The following is a 21480-nucleotide window of genomic DNA, read 5'->3' as shown; positions in this document are numbered from 1 at the left end:
TATATATTCCCGGCAGCAGCAACATCAGCTTGTTTGGAATAAATACAAAGAGGATGAACTGAGTGGTTCTCAGAAATGCAGTGCAAAAATTAGCCCAAAACACATGTTTTAGAATAAAAGTTTTAGTCAGAATTTCCAGCAGAATTTCAAATACAAAAGTCTCAGAAAAAACATCTCTCAACAATAGTTTGTCATCTTATAAATTAGACTTTTAGAAATATACAGTTGCATGTAAGTACCGTTTGTGGAGGTGTGTCGATTAAATGAAGTAGAAAACAATCACAGATACAAGTGTTTGTCTGTAAAGAACATTTTATACAAGCACTGTATTGGCGACATAAATAACAGCAAATTTACAGCACATATTGGACTGTGTTTTACATTTCTGGTACCTTTTTGCATCAGTACCAGGTATCTTCTGTGTTAAAATTAAAAGACAGTCCAGAAAAGGAGCTTGCATTGAAAAAACTGAAGAAAAAAGAACTTCCTATAACTGTATAAACGTGTCAGATCATTTAGTGAAATGATGGGATTTAAGTGATTCTGAATGATTAATTTATGTCTCAACAACACACATGTACATGTATTTTTGTACCATTGTGCATAATTTGAAACCCTTTGCTTCTTTCCTCGCTGTCTGTGGCATTTTTTTTTAGCAGAACTCCTGTGTCTCAAAACTCCAATATGTCATTTGGTTTATCGTAGCGTTGCCCGGCTGTCAAGGCTTGTAACTCTTTCGCCATTTGGTTTAGGCACATCTCCTTGCAGTGTTGGCATCTTTCTGTGGTTATTTTCAATATAGAGGTTGTGCCGTTAAGTGTTTCAGACAGCAATGAGAGCTTAGCATACTTCTGGCACTCAGGGTGCCAAGTGCTAGAAGTTCCAATTTAAAGAAAATAAGCAGTATGCTTCAATGTGGCTTGCACCCATCACACTGCTGCAGTATGAGCCACAACCAGCGCTTCTCCCAAGCTTGTGTGTAGCATTGCGTACTAAAGTGGCTCAAGGGATTGAAGTTCTCACTAACCTTGTTAGCATGGCTGTTGTAAAGCTGGAGGAAGGCAGGAGTTTTCATAGCCAGTTTTCATAGCTTAGGAAATTAAGGAAAGGCATATTTTGCACAGTAGAAGCTTTGGTAACACACAATGTCTTCAAGGTATCCTGGTTTTGGTAGTTGGCTGAACAAGAATGCTAGTAACAGTTTTTAAGAGCTCTGGTGAGTAGTTGTTCAGTCCCAGCCAAAATTTTGGCCAGTCATTTGGTAAAACTTGAGATTGAAGGGTCTGTAGAAGTCTCTGAGCCTAAGCAGGACCTCAGAGGGGATCTGGGGATGGGGCCTTCCCTTTGACTTCCCCAGGCACCGCGGCCTGCTGCTCCCCTCAGGCTTCTTTAGGCAGGGGAAACCTTTGGTCTGGTTGAAATAGAAGTGCTTGTCTGTCACCACGCGCTTGAGTCCCAGGAAGTCCTGGACCCGGCCCATCTCACCTGCTGGGTCCGTCACAAGGCGTTCGCCGCTGACAAAGAGGAGGCGTGAGAGCGGGAAGAAGCGCAGCCAGTTCTCTAGGTGCTTGGCGTAGATGCCAATGCGCACAGCACTCCAAGATGTGTCGATGAGGCCTGTGGTGGCATTGCGGAAGGCCAGGTTCTGGAAGGTTGGAAGCCCGGGAGATTTGGACAGAGTCTGGGTGTAATCAGAAACAGCCCTGGTTACAGGGTCACGCACCACCACGATGAGCTTGGTGTGGCGGCTCATGGAGAAGACACGGCGAGGGGCTTCTTTGGTGATGAAGTAACTGGGGGTTTTCTCCATTGTGATCTGACCCTCCAGAGTACGAGGCATCAGGTTCCTGCATGAAAGAGAAAAAGAGACTGCCATTTATAAATCTGTACTCCATGAGCGTATACTTGAGAAATGCCAACGTAATGTACGCTCTATATTACAAAAATAACATCTATATATTAGAAAAAAATTAATACATTCCCTTGATTTTCTCATAATTCTCATAACACTCCTTTGATGATGCCTCACTTGCCTTGAAGGCTTTTTGATTTTGCTTTGTAATTAGTGGGCTAAATCTGTGATTAGAGGTAGATAAACATGAGCATTAGCTGCTGGCATTGATGGAGTGACCATGTCAGCACAGACTGGGAGGGAATCTGTGAGCGGCTACTGTAGAAAAACCGCAAGGCTATATTAACCTCAGAAAAGTAATTTCCTCTGCCTCGTCCTAAACAGGCTCATATTAGCCTGGACTCTCCCTTTGCTCTTGTTCCTCTGGGAGACCGTCCCAAAGGACTGAAATAATAGCCACATTACTGTTATACCACTGGTATTTGTAGTCTTACAGCAGGGTTAGAAATTACTGTCAATGCTACTATATTTTTTTCAATTGAATTCCTTGTTTTCCCCTTTTGTGTGTACTACAAGCTAATCCTTCTCACATGACAGTGTTGGGCCAGTCACTAAAATGCAGTCAATTACTCATTGTGTTGCTCATTGAAAAAGTATTTATGCTACTTTACTAATTATTCAACAGCAAAAGTAATTAAAGTTAGCTACATTATTCGTTACTTTTGTTACCACCTCACCACCATCTTAAGTGCCTTTAAACAACTCCAAATCCTCAACACCTATTACATATTTACACATTTAACAGGTGTAAAAACAAATGAGACATTTTGGTGTAACAAGCAGCCAGCGTTGTTTTGATATATTTACTGAACATCAACAGCCAGCTTAACGGTAGCCCCGATGACTGCACACAGCTTTCCAGCCCTTAACCTGCAGAGTTCACACACCCTCCAATTCCTAACAAAACCAAGTGATTCCTGAATGTAACGTGTGGCTAACGTTAGCAAAAGACATCTTTAGAGTTACCAGGAGGCACATTTCTACTCTTTTGGTACACCTGCACCTGCAGTGGAATTCAGCCATCATTAATTTTATTATTTACACCTGTGCTTTTCCTACTGAGACATGTCAAAATGTCTTAAGTGACAAAGGTCCATTGCTGACATCTGGCAAGCAACATAAGTAGTGAGACAATCAGACAACTTTTTAACAAATCTACGAGTTAGCCAACTTTGGAAGACAAAACAGTTCCACCTCTGAATAAAGTGGTTTAGATTATCTGGCGAAACATTTGGCTTATTTACAACCTGTCTGATTGTCTGACCACTCGTTTCTTTCCCTGTTGGATTTTGTTACAGCAGTATTGCCATGTTCCCAGATCTCATGAAATAACTTAGTGAGTACAATGCTATCATTACAGATAGAAATGATGGCCAAAGTTACGAAAATAAGTTGAAATACACTGGAATTATCCTTTAATTTATTGAATATTTTGGCTGCAGTAGTCTTATAAATAATGCCTACAGTAAAAAACAGGCAAAAGTCCAAAACTATCCTGTAACAAACAGGTTAGTCGAGTATTGTCTTATGGTAGCCATGTGTTTGCATTCAATCCTGGTTATTGCCTTTGGCCCTCTGATTGTTATTATCATCAGTGGTTGAGGTATTCTAGGCACACTTTGGCTTTTAGAAGACTGGGCTGCCCTCTTCCTCTTGATCTTTACCCCTACTTAGATGACTCAGAGGCTGAGAAGACGTAGTAGTACCTCAAAAAGTTCAACAAACCCTGACCAAAGCCTGCGTTTGACTGAGAGTCCTTATAACGTGCCAGAGCAGATTGTATATAAAATGAGGGAAATGGGAGGGAAAGGAAAACCTATTTGTCTCGTGTCCTTTATTTCATTCAAATGCTACTGTAACGCTAAAATGGAATCTAATAACCTCCGTTGTGAAAAAAAAATATCCTGCCAATTTTCCTCTCTTAAAAAAAAACAACAAAAAAATACAGCCCCTTTTGTTGAGTTTAAAGAGGAGATTCAAATCTCAGGCTCAGTTTGTGTTATAGAAATCTAAGCAGTGAGGAATGCCAGTGTTGTAACTGTGAAAGATCCCTCAGCTAATTTCCATGCTTCCCCCTCCTTCCTCAGCAGGCATGTGGTGATGGTTGGGTCGGAGTCTTCGTGGTTGGTCTGTAAGTGAAGGGCTTATGGGGCTCTGAGCTCTGGTGTGTGGTGACGGAGCCGACTCCGTTCCTCTCTCTCTCTGATCCAACACACACAGTCAGCTCCAAGTCCGGCATGTCCCCTGGCATGAAGCTATGAGGGTAACACCAAATACACAACTTATGGTATTCATAAGAAACCCCTGAGTTGTATTACAGGGCCGGGGCTAAACAAAATCCAGAAAAATACAGCAAATACCAAAGGGAGAAAAGTTTACAAAAACAATACTGTTTCTATGGCTAGTCTCAACATTGGGATGTATAACAAAGAGCATTTCAGGCCAAAGCGTAAGCTACAACCTATCCCTCTGAAGCCAAGTTTCTGAGACTGTGGGTCGCGGGCTTATTTCTGGTCACCACATGACGTGAGGGGCAATATAGTTTTTATGAATCTCTATTCCAGAAAAAAGAAGCTAAACTTCTCATTTGGATCCAAGGACAGTTTAACAACTCTGGCTTTGAGAGGAAATTCCACCCTTGGATACTGTCTCATGTGTCATCAATCTGTGAGGATATTTTGTGGTAATTGCACGTTGTTTTGGTTCAGCTACTTCTCCTCAACCTGCCTAGTTTACCTGTGTTTCCTACATTTCACAGGCTGGCTCTCAACAACCCCCGAGAGAACATGCCTGAACAATTAAGTATTTCCAGTGCAGAAAAAGGGAGAGTTGCATCCTTTAATCAACATATTTCTGGCTGCAATACACTTGGGTCCCTCAATATAGCTGTCAGTGGAGTCTACTTCTTTTACGATGAATTTCTCCCAGTATGACTCTTGAACATTAGTGCAAAACAGTGGCTGCAGAAATAATCCCTGAGCTGTAAAGGGACTGGAATTAAAACTTGAAGGTTACTGTTGATGTTTTAGATTGTGGAACAATTTTGTCCCATAAAACATAGTTGTTGTGACTCTGGGTAAACCTAGACTAGCATCATCGAAATGTTTTTATCCAAAGGAAAATGAAGAAAAACACACTTCCAAACAACAATATGGGCCCAGATATGCAAGGTGCAGGATAACATGTGAGATCATTTTAGTAATTTTGTATTTTTCTGTGGTTGCAGGCAGCAACATTCGAAGCCCACAACCAGATCTGAAAGCAAAAACAACTGAGGTGCCAGTGTGTTTGCACTGTTTGGTGTTTTGTGAGTGTCTGTAGCACATATCAGTCTAATGGAAGCCATGGTGTTCCATTTGAAGCTGAGTGGGGCTTCCATTGACATCATGTTTACATTTTGAACCACTAGCCTGTAATCACGGAACAGCCTGGCTACAACAAAAAGCCCAGGAAGAGGCCACACAGTGGTGGAGTACAGGGAGGAGGGTGTCCAGAGAAGGGGATAGGAGAAGTAAGGAAAGGAAAAGTGTGGGCAAGAATAAATGGAAGAGCACAGATGGAGAGAAGAAAAACAGCAGCGGCACGAAATCCTCTCATTAACCTGGAGTCACTGTTCGAAAGCGTCTAATCTCTTTTTCTCTCATGAAGATAAAAACACAGTGTTTGTTCTTTTTATCTGATACCAGTTGCTGTGAGTGACGCCATCGACTGCTGGCCTCTGTATGGTTTCTAAAAGAGAGTTTAGGGAAACCTAGCGACCTGATGTTTGTTTTCATCACACCTTTACCGTTAGCATCTGGAGCAGGAATGCGGCTTTGAAAGTACGCAGATGTGCATCTACAGTATCTGTGCATACAAACGTGTCCAGACGCTCTCACGCACTCACATTCAGCAGCGCTCTGTGTGGGTGGGCTTATTAGGGCCTGTTTAAAGGACTACTAATAGGCTACTTCATGACTAGAATATGAGGACACATGAGTGAGCTTCTTATAAGGACCTACGTCAGACTGTCAGCAGGGGCTGCTTCACGTGGAGGTACTAGACAAACCGATTATTTGAATAGAATTTTCCATTTCTGCCCTACAAGCCAAGTTGAGGTAACCACATATTTGGTCAAAATTGAGTTAATACAAGAATATTTCGACATTTTTACTACATAAAAATGATTATGCCATAGAAATGTAACTTTTCCATGAAGACACTATGCAGAATGTGCAGTAACTACAACATGGAGCTACAGTGGAATATATGCCAAACCGCACTCTGCACTCTAGGTTGGTAAATTGGGCTTGCCGACCACTTTCTGCACTCTATCCCATAGAGAGACAGCTATATCAAGTTAAAGCTAGCGAATAGTGAGATAGCATGAGTGAGAAAAACATAGCTTAAGTTTAGCTAGTCGTGCTATAATGTAACTGGCCCATCTTAGCAGAGTAGAAGGACCTGCTATGTCACCGTCTGATTCAAATTGAATTCACGCTATTTAATCTGATTTAATCTTTAATCTGCTTTCCATCGATTTTACACATGAAGTACAGTTTACCTGTCATAGAGAGCAGTACGCAGCCTTCTGTGGCTCTGGAGGAGCTTTCTAAAGTTTGAAGAAAAATGAGATATATATATATATATAGGGTTATCTCAGCCTCAGCTTGGAGACTACACATTTTTAACGGAAAGAAAGCCTGCATTACAAACTTAGGGTATGGGGCAAGAAGTGGGTGTTTAACAGGCAGATGAAGCTATATGAAAAATGCTACTGAGTTGCATTATGGGAAATATAGGATCAAGTGTTTTAGGAGTTTGACTGATACTAGGGAATATAAGTCAAGATTTCTCGTCCTCAGCTGCATAGATTTTAACCTTTATTTATTTATTTATTTTTAAATCTATCTCTTGCAAGTGTCCCAACTGTGTGAAAGGGCAATACTAAATCACTCAAGTACCCCCTTTAAGCTAACTTTAAATCACATGTATTAGGCTAAATAGTAGATTAAACTGTTCTATCAAAAATGTTATATTACAAATGGTAGACTGAGAGACAGACAGCAAAACAGAGATATACTTATCTCTATGAACTATTAAGTATAAATAATCAAAAATAGTTTATTCTCTTAAATAAACTAGTCCAAAAGGAGAATAAAAGCTGAAAGAAAACATTATAATTGTAGTTACTGCATTTTTCTCTGACTATGCTGCCCCGAATGAAGGGGTTCACCCACTAAAGTGCTTATCAAATGTGACTGTGTGTATTTTAAAGTAAAAAGGGCACCTGCAGACACTGTAAGCACAGTGGCTATTATTGCTTTTCCAGTGGGAAGCACACACTCCAGCCATTTTCATTTCTGTTTGTACACCACCCATCTCCCTCTCTTTCTGTGCTTTCTACTGTGACACACATACACACACATACGTAAACAAAACGCACACACTCTAACCATCTGAACATGCCTTCCACAGGATGGATCCACATCTGGGAGCAATGAAGTCCTCAGTATGTGTGTGTGTGTGTGTGTGTGTGTGTGTATGGCGGAGATGAGGGAAGTGTTTCTGGGTTAGGAAGTTTCCCTCTGGTCCCGGGGTTCGGAGCTCTGAAAGCTGTGATCCATACTGGCTCTGCTGGGCCCGGGGCCAGACCCCCGGACCCTCTTAATCCCCATCAGCCTGCACTGCACGGAAATGGACTCTTCCACCCTGAAGGTCAGAGGCAGATGGTTTAGATTCAGAGGGCGAGACCACCGGGGATCATGGGGATCATGTAAAGCAACATGTCATCATGTGCAGAGTTTTCTCTGGTACATGCAATGTTTCCCCCTCTTTTCCTTCCTCTATCGCCCCATTTCTCCTTCACTCACCTCCTCTATTTTTTCCACTTTTCTAACCGAGTACCCATCTCCCTCTTACAACTTCAAAGCCTCCGCTTGGCCTCTACTGTATCCTTCAAAGTGAGACTGTTATGAATACATTTGACATGTGTGAAGGAAATTTTAAAACACATCGACATCTTCGACCACTACAGAGGGACATATGAAGACAGATACAATCTGCCTGTGTGTGTTCAAAGATCAGTAAAAGCTGTTGCGTGGACGGAGAGGTTTGTCATTACTGACGGCAAATGCAGGCCTGAGGAGCTTCTGTGGGCTGATTAGAAGTCAGCAGGGACTGTAAGCAACTCAATAAAAGGGAAGGTAAAGTAGTACTTCTCTTTGTGTCTGTTGGAGTTGGGCCATTACATTAGTTGGATGATGTTTCTTGCCAATATTTAGGCTTTTGTTAAATGTATTCATTGCTATGTAAAAATAGAGAGAACTTCTTTCTTGGACATTTTCTTATTTTTTCAGGTATTCAAATTTCTGGTTGTCAGGCTACCAAAAGGAGATTTTAAGCCCTAAAGTGATTAATGATAAGTAATTGCATTTGGTTTTCATTGCAGAGTTTTTGTGTCTAAATGCAGTTTCAGAGGCTTTCCCAACTGCTACAGGGTGTCTGGAGTGTTCACAAAATTAAATTTAAGACTTTTTAAGACCTTTTAAATGCCACACAGAATGCAGTTTAATACGTTTTTCACGGTCAAAGAATAACAGAAAACCAGTAAGGACAATAAGGCCCATATTCATTTATTAAGTACATTCATTTATTGACATTTATATCACATTTTTGTTAGTACTTCTCAGTTGTATGTAACAATAATTTCTAGTAGTGTAATTAATCAATAAATGTGACCTATATAAGCAGCAGGAAATTGATGGATTGATCAAAAATGCGTAACTAATGTTGCTGGCTATGGCAGGCAAGAAAAAATATTCAAGACTGTTGTAAATGAAAGCCTTTTTATTACCTTCCATTGCCTTTATTGTGGGAACTCAATGCTTTTTTAGACTTATCAAAACCTGCAGATACCCTCTTCTACACTAAATATTGGCACAAGATATTATCCCTCAGCCCCTTACACAATATCTGTTTTACATAAACCCACATTGCTCGCACCTCATGCTACTGTATCTCACTTCAGCGTGTGTGTGGCGGACTATTACACACTCCGAAGGTTACCGTCTGGCTGACGCACCAGGGTGGTGAGGAGTATTTTTACCGAGGAGCTTTGCATCACTGGGGTAGGTCGGTAGGAAAGAGCTGAAGAATGTGTCTAGCTGAGGGGAAAAATAGAGGCGTAACAGTTAATAGAGACATTACAGGACCTGAGAGCGGTGAGTGAGTGAGTAGTGGTCAGTCAGAGTTTCCTCTGAGGAATCAGGGCAGCCCTACTGACAGAGGAAGATATATGTGTGTGTGTGCGTGAATTTCAACAAAGCCACTAATTTTACACCGTTTGAACGTTTAGCATCTGCTTGCAACTGTTTGAATCCTCTCTGAAATGCTGATTGATGTAACACAATAGTGATTCGTCTTAAAGGAATAGGTTTACATTTTGGGAAGCTGGAGCCCTTAGCTTAGCATAAAGACTGGAAACAGCTCGCCTGGCTCTGTCCAAAGGTGACACGTTATAGCTCGTTTGTTTAATCTGTACAAAAACCTGAGGGTAAAAATTACAATTTGGCTGCTGGCTGTAGCCTTATATTTACTGTACAGACATGACAGTGGTCTCTTATCTCTTAGCAAAAAAGCGAATAAGCTTATCTTCCAAAATTGTCAAACTATTGCTTTAATCTCCTGAAATATTAAAGCAATAGTTCTAAACTTCTTTTTTTATTAACAGGAACATAAGACAACCAATAAATATTCGGACTTTTGTAACAAAAATAATAAGCAAGAAGGAGGACGTAACAGGCTGGACAGTTGGACAAGTGACAAGTTATCTCTGGTAAGTAAACTCAAAAATATCACAGCAGTGATAATGACCATCTAGAACCAAACATGTCACCAAAATGCTTAATTCTTAAAAATGACCACAGTAAGAAAAAATAAAGAACAGGAAGAAGGGCTGCAGTGATTTTATCTCTCTGATAGCGTAACAACCTGTAATGACAGAGCATGGAAATAAGGCAAAGCCTGTTCTGTGTCTGTACTGTATGTGTCCATACGAAGGAGTGTATGTGTGTGTGTGCATGTTGCCACTGATTGCTCCCACCCCTCCTGACTTATCAAATGGGAAAATCTCCAGTCGTGTTCCTGCCGGGCCCACACTGGCCTACTTGTGTGGCTTTATCTCCGAAGCTGCCAGGGGCCTCGGGGGCCCCACCCTGCCTTCATCCGATCTCATGAACACAGGATGGAGGGAGGTACGGATGGACAAATCGGGTAGATCCTGACCCCTGTGATGTCATGATGTCCTCGCCACACTTACATAATTGCGATGATGTGATGAGTTGGAAATGAATGTGGACTCAGTTAACTGGCAATATAAATTTTAAATTCCTCCTTCCTTCAATGAAATGATCACATTAAAGCTGTAACAGTTAGTCAGTTACTGAATTAGTTTAGATTGACAGAAAACTGATTGGGAACTATATTGATAATCAATTAATTGATTGAGTCATATTTAGACAAAAAAGGTTCCACTTTCTCAAATATGAATATTTACTGATTGTCTTAATTTTTCTATTATATTAAACTGAATATCTTTGGATTTTGCACTGCTGATTTGACAAAACAAGACATTCAACTTGGGCTCATGGAACACGTTATGGACATTTTTGTATTTTTTTACATTTTATGGACCAAAAAAATGTATCAATTATTTGAAAAAATATCACAGAAATAATGTGTGCATACTGGTATTCATGTCAACATGTATTCAAAATATATTAAGTAATCAGAATCTTACTTAATCATAAATATCAGCTATAATGCCGATTGTACATCACCTATATTTTTCTTATATTTAGATACATACGATAAGTTATTAAGAATATATAATAATATGTACATAAATGACAAGTGGCAATACTGGGAATATTCTGAAATATATTGCAAGGGCATTATTCCATGTGTTCCAAAAAGTATTTACTCATATATATCAAATATATCACATTGAGGAACTCAACATATTTTGTGATACACACTGATATATAGTCACCTTTCAACATTGTATTACTATGATAGATAGATAGATAGATAGATAGATAGATAGATAGATAGATAGATAGATAGATAGATAGATAGATAGATAGATAGATTTTTTTTGTTTGGCATTCAGTTCAGTCAGTCCAGTTAAAGATTAAACATGACACAACATGTACAGACATTAATGTTTACCCTGCTCTCTGAGTCTGCACAGGCGACAGAGAAAACAACCAAGCTTTCACATTTCAATTAAACAGCTTTTCTAAATTAGTACACACACCTCAGAAACACTGTAATCGACTCAATATGGACTTTTGCTCGTCTGGCAACTCCCGAGGTCCCGACCAATTAGAACATTCAATACTGTCCGATCCTAAAAGCCCACTTCCGAGCAGTTTCAGCCTGCCACTCCCTGTGGTTTCTCAGCTCACTGTTAGCAGTGTCTTAAGCTGAAAAACGGAAATCACTGCTGGCAGAGGCACAGCTTTTACAACTGGAAACAGTCCATTCAGCGGTCTGCTATTAGTGCCATCTATCAGGCTCATCAGAGTGGACTCAGCGGGCCTTGGCTACGCTTACACACACATCAAACATACAGGACACAGTAGAGTTTGGATGGACATGAAGCGGGAGCTGGTGTTGGTTTCCAGATTTCCTCCCATCACAACATCATGTTTGATGTTTTGCTTGTCCTCAAATTCAGCTCTACCTCTCGGTGCCAGAGTTTCAGGCATAATTAATCTCATTTCCTCTCCAAACCAGCACAGACATCACCAACAATTAACCAATTCTTCTAAATTGGTTAAGTCAAACCGATGGGAGATTTCAAAGAAGGTTTAATCGCAGACAAAGAAAGGTGTGTTTTTCTGTGAGATTCTCAGGGTGGTTGCAGGTTCTCACGCCAACCCCCCCCAGTCAGAGGTCCACAGCCACAATCACACACACACACACACACACACACACACACACACACACAGTCACACACACACACACACACACACAGTCAATAATTACCTGCCTCTCCAGACAGACCAGTGACGGTTAACTGGGTGTAGTTTTGAGTATCTGTTCTGTCCATCAAAACTAAACAGCTGTAACTATGAATGAATGTATCTCCTTCTGTATGTATCTCTTTTCCTGACAAAAATAATAATGTAATTGATGTAAATGGAGAAAATTTGTTGGCATTGTATTCATATCTTTTTTTCAATGTAAAGACAACACAAACTGATTTAAATCCAAGGCATTTTTGTAACAGGCATTTTTACTTACTTGTCAGACATTTTATAGACCAACAGTCAATCAATAATTTGCAAAAATAATCTGCAGATTTAAAAAATGTTATTTGCACCCCTAATATTTTCTCAGGCATTTAAATTAGGCTACAATCACTATTACACATCTTCAGTGATTATGTGAAAAGCAAAGTTACTTTATTGCATTTTTGAATCGTAATCTAAGATTACATCATCAGATGTTCTTAATACTCCATCATGTTTTATTATCCGATCATCGGTATTGCAAGTGACTAGTAAGGTATGGTATGGGAGTCAAATGAATTTATTGGAGTAAAAAGTAGAAAGTATAGAGTGACATAAAATGGTACTAGTACCTTCAAACTGTACAGCACTTTAGTAAATGAACTTAGTTAATTTCCACCACCGCACGTACCTTACAAAATCTGATGTGTGATTGGCGTGTGACCAATTTTCTATTCCTCTTTCACTTCCTCTGTTTCCTCAGTAAGTTTTTTTTCTCATCTTTACTCATTTACTGTATGCACACTAATCTAAAACAAAAGGCCGATGATTCAAAGCAGAGAGAGAAGAAAATAAGAACAGGTTGAGAGGAAATAAAGGCAAATGACATTAAGAGAAGGTGGAGGAAGTAGAAAGATGATTCTTTTGTTGTGGTCCATCAAACATGGCGGCTCATCAGTCATCCTGATCTCTGTCTGTTTAACAAGGGAAGGCCGACTTTGATGAGATTGTGGCTGAAGAAAAGTAACAGCATGTCTTAAGTCTTTGACTTAAAATGCACATTCTCAGTCTGGCAGTCTGGAATTAAAAATCAGTCACAGTGATGAACGACGTAAACTTTCTTTCTGCACTCTGTGATTTAAGTGTTTCCCCAAAGATCCTCTCACTGTGCAGTCATCTGTTTCCATTATTTCTGATTGGATGAGACACGGCATGCTGGAAGGGGAAAGGTCGACCAATGACAAGCTGTCAAAATATTGATGACTGAGTTGGATCAGACCTTTTTTTTTCATCGAGTAAAAATCCATACCTATCCCGCACCAATTTATCAAGTCATATTTGATTATATCCTTATAGTTTTTCCAGCTTAATTTACACATTATGTTAATTCTGACAAAAATGCCTTTACATGTAAATAGCAGCACGTGTTGTGCTATAAGTTCTGACAGACATGCTGGATAGTGTTGCTCATGTTCATGGATATATTCGACTTGATTTTCCTTCCTACGGTGATGCAGCTTCAAATACTCACAAAGCATTGGACCCTGTCTTCTGCACAAAGCCTACTTTCTTCCAGCAAGATCTATACATTTCCTATTTTTCCAAATTCTTCCCCGAAAGCCTCTCTTTCCCCAAAACCCTTTGTCAGTCTGAAAAACACTCTCCGCAACATGCAGCTTCCAAGAATGTGAGCGGAGAGGAATTCAACCAGAGAATCCCCTGTGATTGGTAGAAAAGTCTAACAGGAAATAAAACCTGGACATTCCTGTCTAGGTAGCGCATCCAGCACTCTGAATTATACAACATGCTTCTATGAGACTATGAGACAAAGAAATGAGTCGATAAAGAAAGAGATTTAGAGACAGAGAGAAAAAACATCAACTCAACTCTAACAGGAGTGAGGACTTGTCCAGTGGCTTTACATTACGCAGTTTGAGTGACCTGAATGAGCCAATAAATCCACTACAGCAACACTCGGACTGTGGGGTATAAATGTCAGCGGTAGAAGGGAGTAACAGCTCCTTGTCAACAAGATTGAATATTCAGAACTCAATTCATTTCTGCTGCAACAGCGTGATAAAGGCAGAGTGAGAGGGATCAATAGAAAGAACCTATTTTAGGTGATCGATATCGGGAAATGACATTTATATCTGCTGGATATTTATAGCGATATTTACAGGTGGAGAGACGCTGAGAAGAACAGGGGGAGTGGATGGACTTCAGGTAGAGCTGAAGCAGTGTGAATGAATTCGAGCTCACACACATGCTCACACTCACTCACTTGCACACCATGGCTGTCTAAACCCTCATTCTCCACCACCAAACCACAGAATCATTTCCAGTAGATGGCAAAGCCAAGGCTTTTCCACATATAAGCATTTTTTCTGAAACAATTTGCCAAATGCTTCCTTTAAGGATGTCCATGTGTTTTACTTGGTTACCAGCTGAAGACAGGGGCCAAGGCTCTCTCCGAGCTCAAAGACACAGACAGCACTTTGAAATGAAGAGCTCTGTCAGAGAATAAATGTTTAAGTGATACTTTCCAGCCCAGTTTCAGATGATTATGTTGGCTTCACATACAACGGTTCGGTTTCAAATTGATATATGTGAATCACTGGGTCCTTAACATGTAATTACACTAAATGAATAATATTTTTATAACTTCATATGATATCTGAAGTATGGAATACGCAGGAGGGCAGGAAGAGAAGGGAGAAAGTGAAGTAGGAAGGCACAGGGAAGTCAGATATGTCTACTGATTATTCAGAAGCCACTGAACAACACATGGGGACAGGTCAATGTTGAGATTTGTCAGTCAATACTTAACACATTATTACACTAAATTAATATTTTGAGCACTATGTGTGATGTGTGAAGTGATGTGTGAGGAAAGGAAGGGACTAGAGCACAGGTTCCCAACCTTTGTCTGATGTACCCCTACAGCCCCGTCAAATGAACTCAAGTACCCCTTCATTGACACCACCTGTCATGTTCAAAATGTGTTCATATGAATGGATTATAAACTGGATGTAATTTAACACTATTCATTATATAAATGTGGATATTGTTAGCCTACAATATTTTTTACAATAAGTGTTAATGTTTAGGTCAGTTTGGTTTGCATTCATACTATACTACATACTGTACTACCACTTGGAGTGGCAGAAGTTTAAACTATCCAGTATCCATTACTGTTATCTAACTATTTCAACCGTTTATCCATTACTTTTAGCTAGCTGTTTAGACTTCTCTGCTTGCTTGCTAACTTGTTTTCATGGGCTCTTAATCGCAACACGTAGGGTTCAGATGATACCAACAACTTTAAGCAACAAAAAAACGTTGTTTGCAACTGCCCTTTAGAACGATCCATGGAAACGTTCTCCGACCTAACATTTGTCAATTAATTTTAGCTATCTATTTTAATAATTTATCCATTACTTTTAGCTAGCTATTTAGACTCTACTCACTTGCTAACTAGTTAACAAACACATAGTGTTCAGATGATACCAACAAGTCCTCCAAAGAATGTAGTTTGTAACTGCCCTTTAGAATGACACATAAAAGTGTTTTCTGACCTGACACTGCTATTGGCAGGATGACATCCTTTATCTGTGCCGTCCAAAACAATTACTGTTGGAAAATGTGTGTTTTGGGTTAAAATTACTACTTCGTTAAGGTAACGGGAGCTTCGTCATCATGGTTACAGTAATAACCATGCGATTAAGGTTAGGGAACGGTCATAGTTATAGTTAAAAGAAACCAAAGTTGACTGTCAAAAGGAAATGGGAAATGAACAGAGGTCTCCCACGGTGGAGCCATCCATCCACCCCAACTTCATCCCTCTGTGGACTTTGTAGCTCTTTAACAGTGTGCTTTGCTTATTTGACTAAGGTCATAATACCTATGGCCGCTAGGGGGCTTTATCACTTGAATGTAAGGGCACTTGCTGAAACTACTGATTGTGATGTTTTCTTGGGAGGACAGTCTCTGTGACTCAATATGTGGATATATCTTTTAAAATCCAATCATAATTTCTGTTTTTTCAAATAAGTCGAGCTTCTCCACGTAGCCTTCTGGCAACTGCACAAGTACCCTCTGGGGTGCACGTACCTCTGGTTGGGAATCACTGGACTTGAGATTACTACATGCTTTGAACATTTACATCTGTCTCATATAAAAATAAAAAAAGTCCCAGTAACTCTTATTGCTTGTCTGTAAGCCAGTGAACTACACAGCCCCTGGGTACAATAAGCTTCCCCTATAGCAGTGAAGGTTTAGGTGTAGGAATACTGAAGCGCTCATCATAGACCAGTGCTAAGAGGTGAGGGGGTGGCTGGGTGGTGGTGTTGACTAATGCTTCATAAGGCCTTGTTTAACTGCAACTGGGGGCCTAATCCGTCTCAGCCCCTCCGCATGTCCCTGAGCTGTCCATGTTCATGCCTGACATGCCTGTCATTACACCGGTCCAATTCACACAGTGTTGACACGAGCTGTCAGCGGATTAGGACGGAGCAAAAACACACGTTTCATTATTCCTTCAAAAGAGAAAAGGAGAGGAAGAGAAAAAAGAGAGGTGAACACGTCATGTCTGTGTTAACAGAGTACAAGGTAAGGTCAGTTTCCCAACAACAGAAAGCAATAAAGGGAACGTGTAAAGGTTGCCGTTCTTCTCACCTTTAACCCTTTCTAGTGTTCTAGTTCTTTGAGTGCATTGAGGGGATTCGGAAGTTATGTCTGCAATAATTTTACTGAAGAGAAGATGATGGAAGGGTTAATTTTGTGCATCTCTGAATTCAGAGAGTTCTGTTAATCTACCGTCCGATCCTATCCAGACTTGAGTAACAAATCTGGCAGAAAATATTAGAGAGGTCGGGGATACGTTATTTTGAGTCATTTTGAGATTTCTGCTTTGTAGGATTATTTCCTGCTTATTATTTCACTCTTGTGCATTTGGTCTGAGAGACATGACCCTATGTATATACCTGAGACAACAACACTGACATTTCCAGTCTCACAGTTCACAGTACTTCTTGGACCCCTAAATATCCCCTTCCATCTGCTAAGAATAGGACAGTAATGATAGGAAAAAACAATGTAAAATAAAGTAAGAGTTCTCCTTCAAGATCATGCTTGTTTGGGGTAAAATATTCAGATCCAAGAAGCACCTTTTCATTGCTTCACATTTACATTAAATGTTGAAATTGGAAATGGTTTGTGCATCATTTTATACACATTTGCCTAAATTCCAACAAGTTATATAGATCTGAAACAGCTCGCCGAAACAGAGCTGAAACAATTAGTCAAGTAATTGATTAGTTGAGTGACAGAAGATTAATCTGCAGCTATTCTGATAATCAATTAATAATTTCATTCTTTGATTTCAGTTTCTCAAATGTGAGGATTTGCTGCTGTTCTTTGTCTTGTATGATAGTAAACTGAATATCTTTGGGTTCCGGACTGATGGTCGGATAAAACAAGGAATTTGAAGATATCTCCTTGCATTCTGGGAAATTATATATATTTTCCCTATTTTCGGATATTTTACAGACAAAACCCTTAATTCAGAAAGTAATCAGCAGATTAATGTATATTTGTTAGTTAAAGATTATTATTAGTTTCAGCCCTATCCCCTATCATTAACAGAGTGGGAAGACTTTATGTACAGTATGTACCTGGTCAGTTAGCTAAAATTCTAGTTTGTTTCAATTCATCCTTTATTTTTGCATCTATAAAAACTGATTGCAAACTATTTTACAGACTTTACAACTGCTTGAATAAAACTTACATGTCTGTGTTGAAACTATTTCAAGGGATTCAGTTTGAAACTCAAAGTTAAACTGCCTCAACAAGCTGCCGCCCACATCACTCAACTTTATCATCACACCATGATCAGGATGTAGCTTGCATGCAGCAAGAAAACCCCAGCCTCTTCCTCTTCCTGAAAACCATACTAAGTTTATAAGGACGCAAACCAGCACTTGTGCAGACACACTCACTTTGATATCTGATGTCACTTGGTGCTGCTCCACCTGAGCCTCGCAGTGAACCAATCATTATCCGGCTGTATTGATCTCTCCCTGCGTCTCTCAGCCAACATTTTTCTGCCACACCTCCATGTTCTCCTCTCTCTTCTTCTTGTCTCTTTATCAAACCGTCATTTACTCCCCAGATCTCCCCCCCGTTCTTCCTCTGTAATGGTTTTCTTCTGTCCCTCCCTCTCTGTGCTATCAGATATCAGGCAGCTACTTAAAAACATTCTTTAACTTGCAAAACACATTTTTCACCCATTTTATTTATCGATTTAAAAAACTTAAATCTTAATTTGTAAACTAAGATTAATGTGTCTCTCTGCATGCTGCTATCCTTAAACAATTTCATGTGTCTGGGTTTCATTGGAAAAATTAAAATGGAAGCTATTTGTGACAAAAAAAAATATCGCTGTCAACCTTCAAAAGCCCATTTTGGCTGATCCTCAAGCAAACGTATGATTACCTGCCTGAGGGGTCATCCACACTACCACCATCCACAACCATACCCCATCCTCCCTCTGTGATCAGGCTGGTAGCGAGGCCCTCGGGACCAACACTGGACACTTAGGGAAGCAGCGTGTCAGCTCAATAAACAGCAATTTATTGGCAGGAGACTGAAAAAGCTGCCATCCCTGGAAGCTATCAGCAGAGCCTCTTATTGGTGCTGAGGGATATTAATGAAGAGAGGAGAGGGACTGATCACATCAACATGAGATGATGTTCGTCTGCACAAAAACATGCTTTATGTGGACTAATAACTGGAAAGTGTATTTGAATTAGCTCTATTTTTGTTACATCATGCTCAGTCGCTAATATTTCATTATTTACTGTAATAATGGAATAAGAACATACATGAAAATAAAGGATTGTGTTCATTTGACAGCACATGAAAGGCCTTTTTTTTGTGGTATCAGATTGGGGGGGGGGTAAGTCCTTGATGCACATTTGGCACTAAAAAGTGTTTAAAAACTGCCAGTTTCTCACTCTGAAATCTTCATACTGTACTGTATCATTTATTAACTTTTATTTCTAAACACACTTTTAGTTTGAAGGTCAAACAGATTCCAAAGACACAACATGAGATTTCCCTTTGTGGACATTATCAGACATCGTCCACCCCATCAGACTGGTCAGACAGGATCCACTAAAAACACTTCATGTGCAGCTACTGAAGATAAAAGACATATCATGCACATTTTGCACGACAGCAATCTAGAAGAATCTAGAAAAGAATAGGGGACTTTTGGGGCACTTGTGGTGGGGGCCCCAGTCTATGACCTGATTTTACTAACGCACATTACTACTACTAGCCCTAATGCAATGTATAACCCATCAAAGGATTTGAATTAATTCATCTTAAATGAATGCCTCCTGGTATATTTGTAACTTTTAACGAACCAGCTTGATAAAGAAAAAAAGGCTTCCGCACATGTTTACACAGATCTTCAGGTAGAAAAAGAAAGTCTAGAACTCTGACTTAAACTGAGATTACCAGACATTTTCTTCCGGGAAGTGACAGTAAGCAGCTACAAGTTCTAATCAGGTGTCCATGACTTCTGCCCTGAACTTTGACCCTTACAGTTTATTACTCTTCCGGTCATTTTCAAGTTTGAGGACAGCGGGGAAACTCGTGATTTTAAGTAAATATTTAGTGAATCGTTGTGTTATTAAGTAAAAAAGCTGCTTACCTGTACCATTCCAGCCCCTTTTCGTAGAAGCGGTCGAAGAAGTGAGGCTCCGAGCCGACGGCTCTCACGTCCGGATGGATGCGCAGGAACTCCAGCAGAGCCCGGGTGCCACCTTTCTTCACCCCTATGATGATGGCCTGAGGAAACTTTTTGCTGCCGAAATTATTGGCTATAGAGATATTGTTAGATGGAGCGCCGCTGTTCGACAAGTCCGACAGCTGTTCGCGGACAAACGAGACCTGAGACGCGTTATACGCGCCGAGCTGCTGCGGTGATGCGTGTCCATCGTTTAAGATAACTTTGTTTTGCAAATGACTTTGTTGGTCATAGACAGGCCTGGGCAGGGAGTCACAGTATCCGTTGAGGCAGTAGAAGAGGTAAGTGAAGAGAATGATCATGGTAAAGAAGACGGACAGCTTGGACTGCACCTTCAGGTGTCCAAAGTTGAACGCAGCTCTCCATTTACTACATCCCATGAGTCGCAATCCTGAGCATGAGGACACAACGCAGGAAACATGCTCTATCAAAGGACTTCATACTACTCACTTTTAGAAGTTACTCAAACTGAGAACGCTTTAAAAAAAACACCGCTCTCGTGCCACAGCAGCAAGTGGCGTAAAACTTGCCCTGCGCGCGTCAAAAACCACCACATGTTCCTCAGTTTATCTCACTCGCCCTTTGCCTCTCTCGGGATTCGTCAGCTCGTCGGACGCATCAAAGACAACTTGTAGATTTGTTCGATGACTTGAGCAAAGTCCCAGCGAGGCTCAGCTGAAAGGTGACTGTGAATGTATGTCCCGCAGCGCTCCGTGCCTTCTGTGCGCTCCCGTGGCTCTATAGGAAACCCTCAACGCCCCTTCCCGTCTGACTGCCAAATCCACGCCCTGTCCATCAAACACACGCTCTCTCCCATCCCCAGCCCGTGCGACACTAAAACAACAGTGAAAAAGAATTAACAGGCGCATTGCACCCTCTCCCAGCTGACAGAGAGGGAGAAACCCTCATATCACATTATTTTATTATTTTGAAAGCAATTTTAAAGAAATATAGTCGTTAGTTTAATTGTATTTAATGCACTGGAAGAGGAGGGCACTATCTGGAACATGATGAAGAGGGGATATTAGTTTTTGATTGCAGGCTGAGGATGCAATTTCCCCTCATTTCCCCTTTAAATCACCACATCCACTGTGAAGCGTTCTGTGCATTTGGAAGCCTTCAAATGGTCTGAGCTCCAGGTTGGTTCTTGCCCAAATTGTTCGCTGTGGATGGGGCTAATGGCCACCTGCTGTCTGCTAGCCCTGACCACACACCGCCATGGAGCCAGCTATGACATTTAACCTTTACACTCATGCCCAACAGGGACAGGTGTCATCAGCTTTCTCTAAATGTCTGTGTGTGTGTGTGTGTAATCGTCAGACCATAGTAAATATTGTTTAATTATTAAGACCACAACATAAATCCTTATTTTGTAGAAAAAAATCACAACAGTTTAGCTAAGAAAAACATTCAAAATGTAGCTGTGAGACATTTGCTGATATACAGGTTTTTGGAACGACATCCTTTATATGTCCTGGAAGTCCACACATTTGTTCCTGAATCTTGCCAAGAAAGCCCAAGGGCACAGCTTATATTTTCAGCAAGGACACAGACAGATAAAATGTTGGCATCGCTCCCTCCTTGTGGTGTACTGGAGGTGCTGCTGCACTGAAAAACCTAAACACAGCTGTTTTATTTCTGCAACCAAACATTTTTGCATTGAATATTTAGAACAGAATGTTTGCATTCTCTACCAGTTCTTTATGCAGTTTGGTGTAAGCTATCTTTAAATCACATGTTCAAATGTACTAAACAGT

At 40.4% G+C, this 21480-nt stretch overlaps 1 protein-coding gene across 1 annotated transcript; it reads right to left on the bottom strand.

Annotated features, from left to right (window-relative positions):
* Nucleotides 1-106: 106 nt before the first annotated feature.
* si:dkey-121b10.7 (heparan sulfate glucosamine 3-O-sulfotransferase 6) lies at nucleotides 107-20830 on the bottom strand. The gene is made up of 2 exons (XM_044179201.1): nucleotides 19628-20830; nucleotides 107-1847 (listed from the first exon to the last, which is right to left on the bottom strand). The coding sequence occupies exons 1-2, from the start codon at nucleotides 20101-20103 to the stop codon at nucleotides 1229-1231; spliced, it is 1095 nt and encodes a 364-aa protein (XP_044035136.1). The 5' UTR covers nucleotides 20104-20830; the 3' UTR covers nucleotides 107-1228.
* Between the last annotated feature and the right edge of the window lie 650 nt (nucleotides 20831-21480).

Source organism: Siniperca chuatsi, linkage group LG20 (assembly GCF_020085105.1).
Source record: "Siniperca chuatsi isolate FFG_IHB_CAS linkage group LG20, ASM2008510v1, whole genome shotgun sequence".
Taxonomy (NCBI): Eukaryota; Metazoa; Chordata; class Actinopteri; order Centrarchiformes; family Sinipercidae; genus Siniperca; species Siniperca chuatsi.
Note: the sequence above shows the minus strand (reverse complement) of the source record. Positions and strands in the feature narration are given on the sequence as shown.

What these genes read in the sequence shown, in the direction of transcription:
- si:dkey-121b10.7 (XM_044179201.1), bottom strand. Translation starts at nt 20,103, where the DNA reads ATGGGATGTAGTAAATGGAGAGCTGCGTTCAACTTTGGACACCTGAAG. An exon ending in AAGGGGCTGGAATGGTACAG is followed by an intron (nt 1,848 to 19,627) that starts GTAAGCAGCTTT and finishes TCTTTCATGCAG; the next exon opens with GAACCTGATGCCTCGTACTC.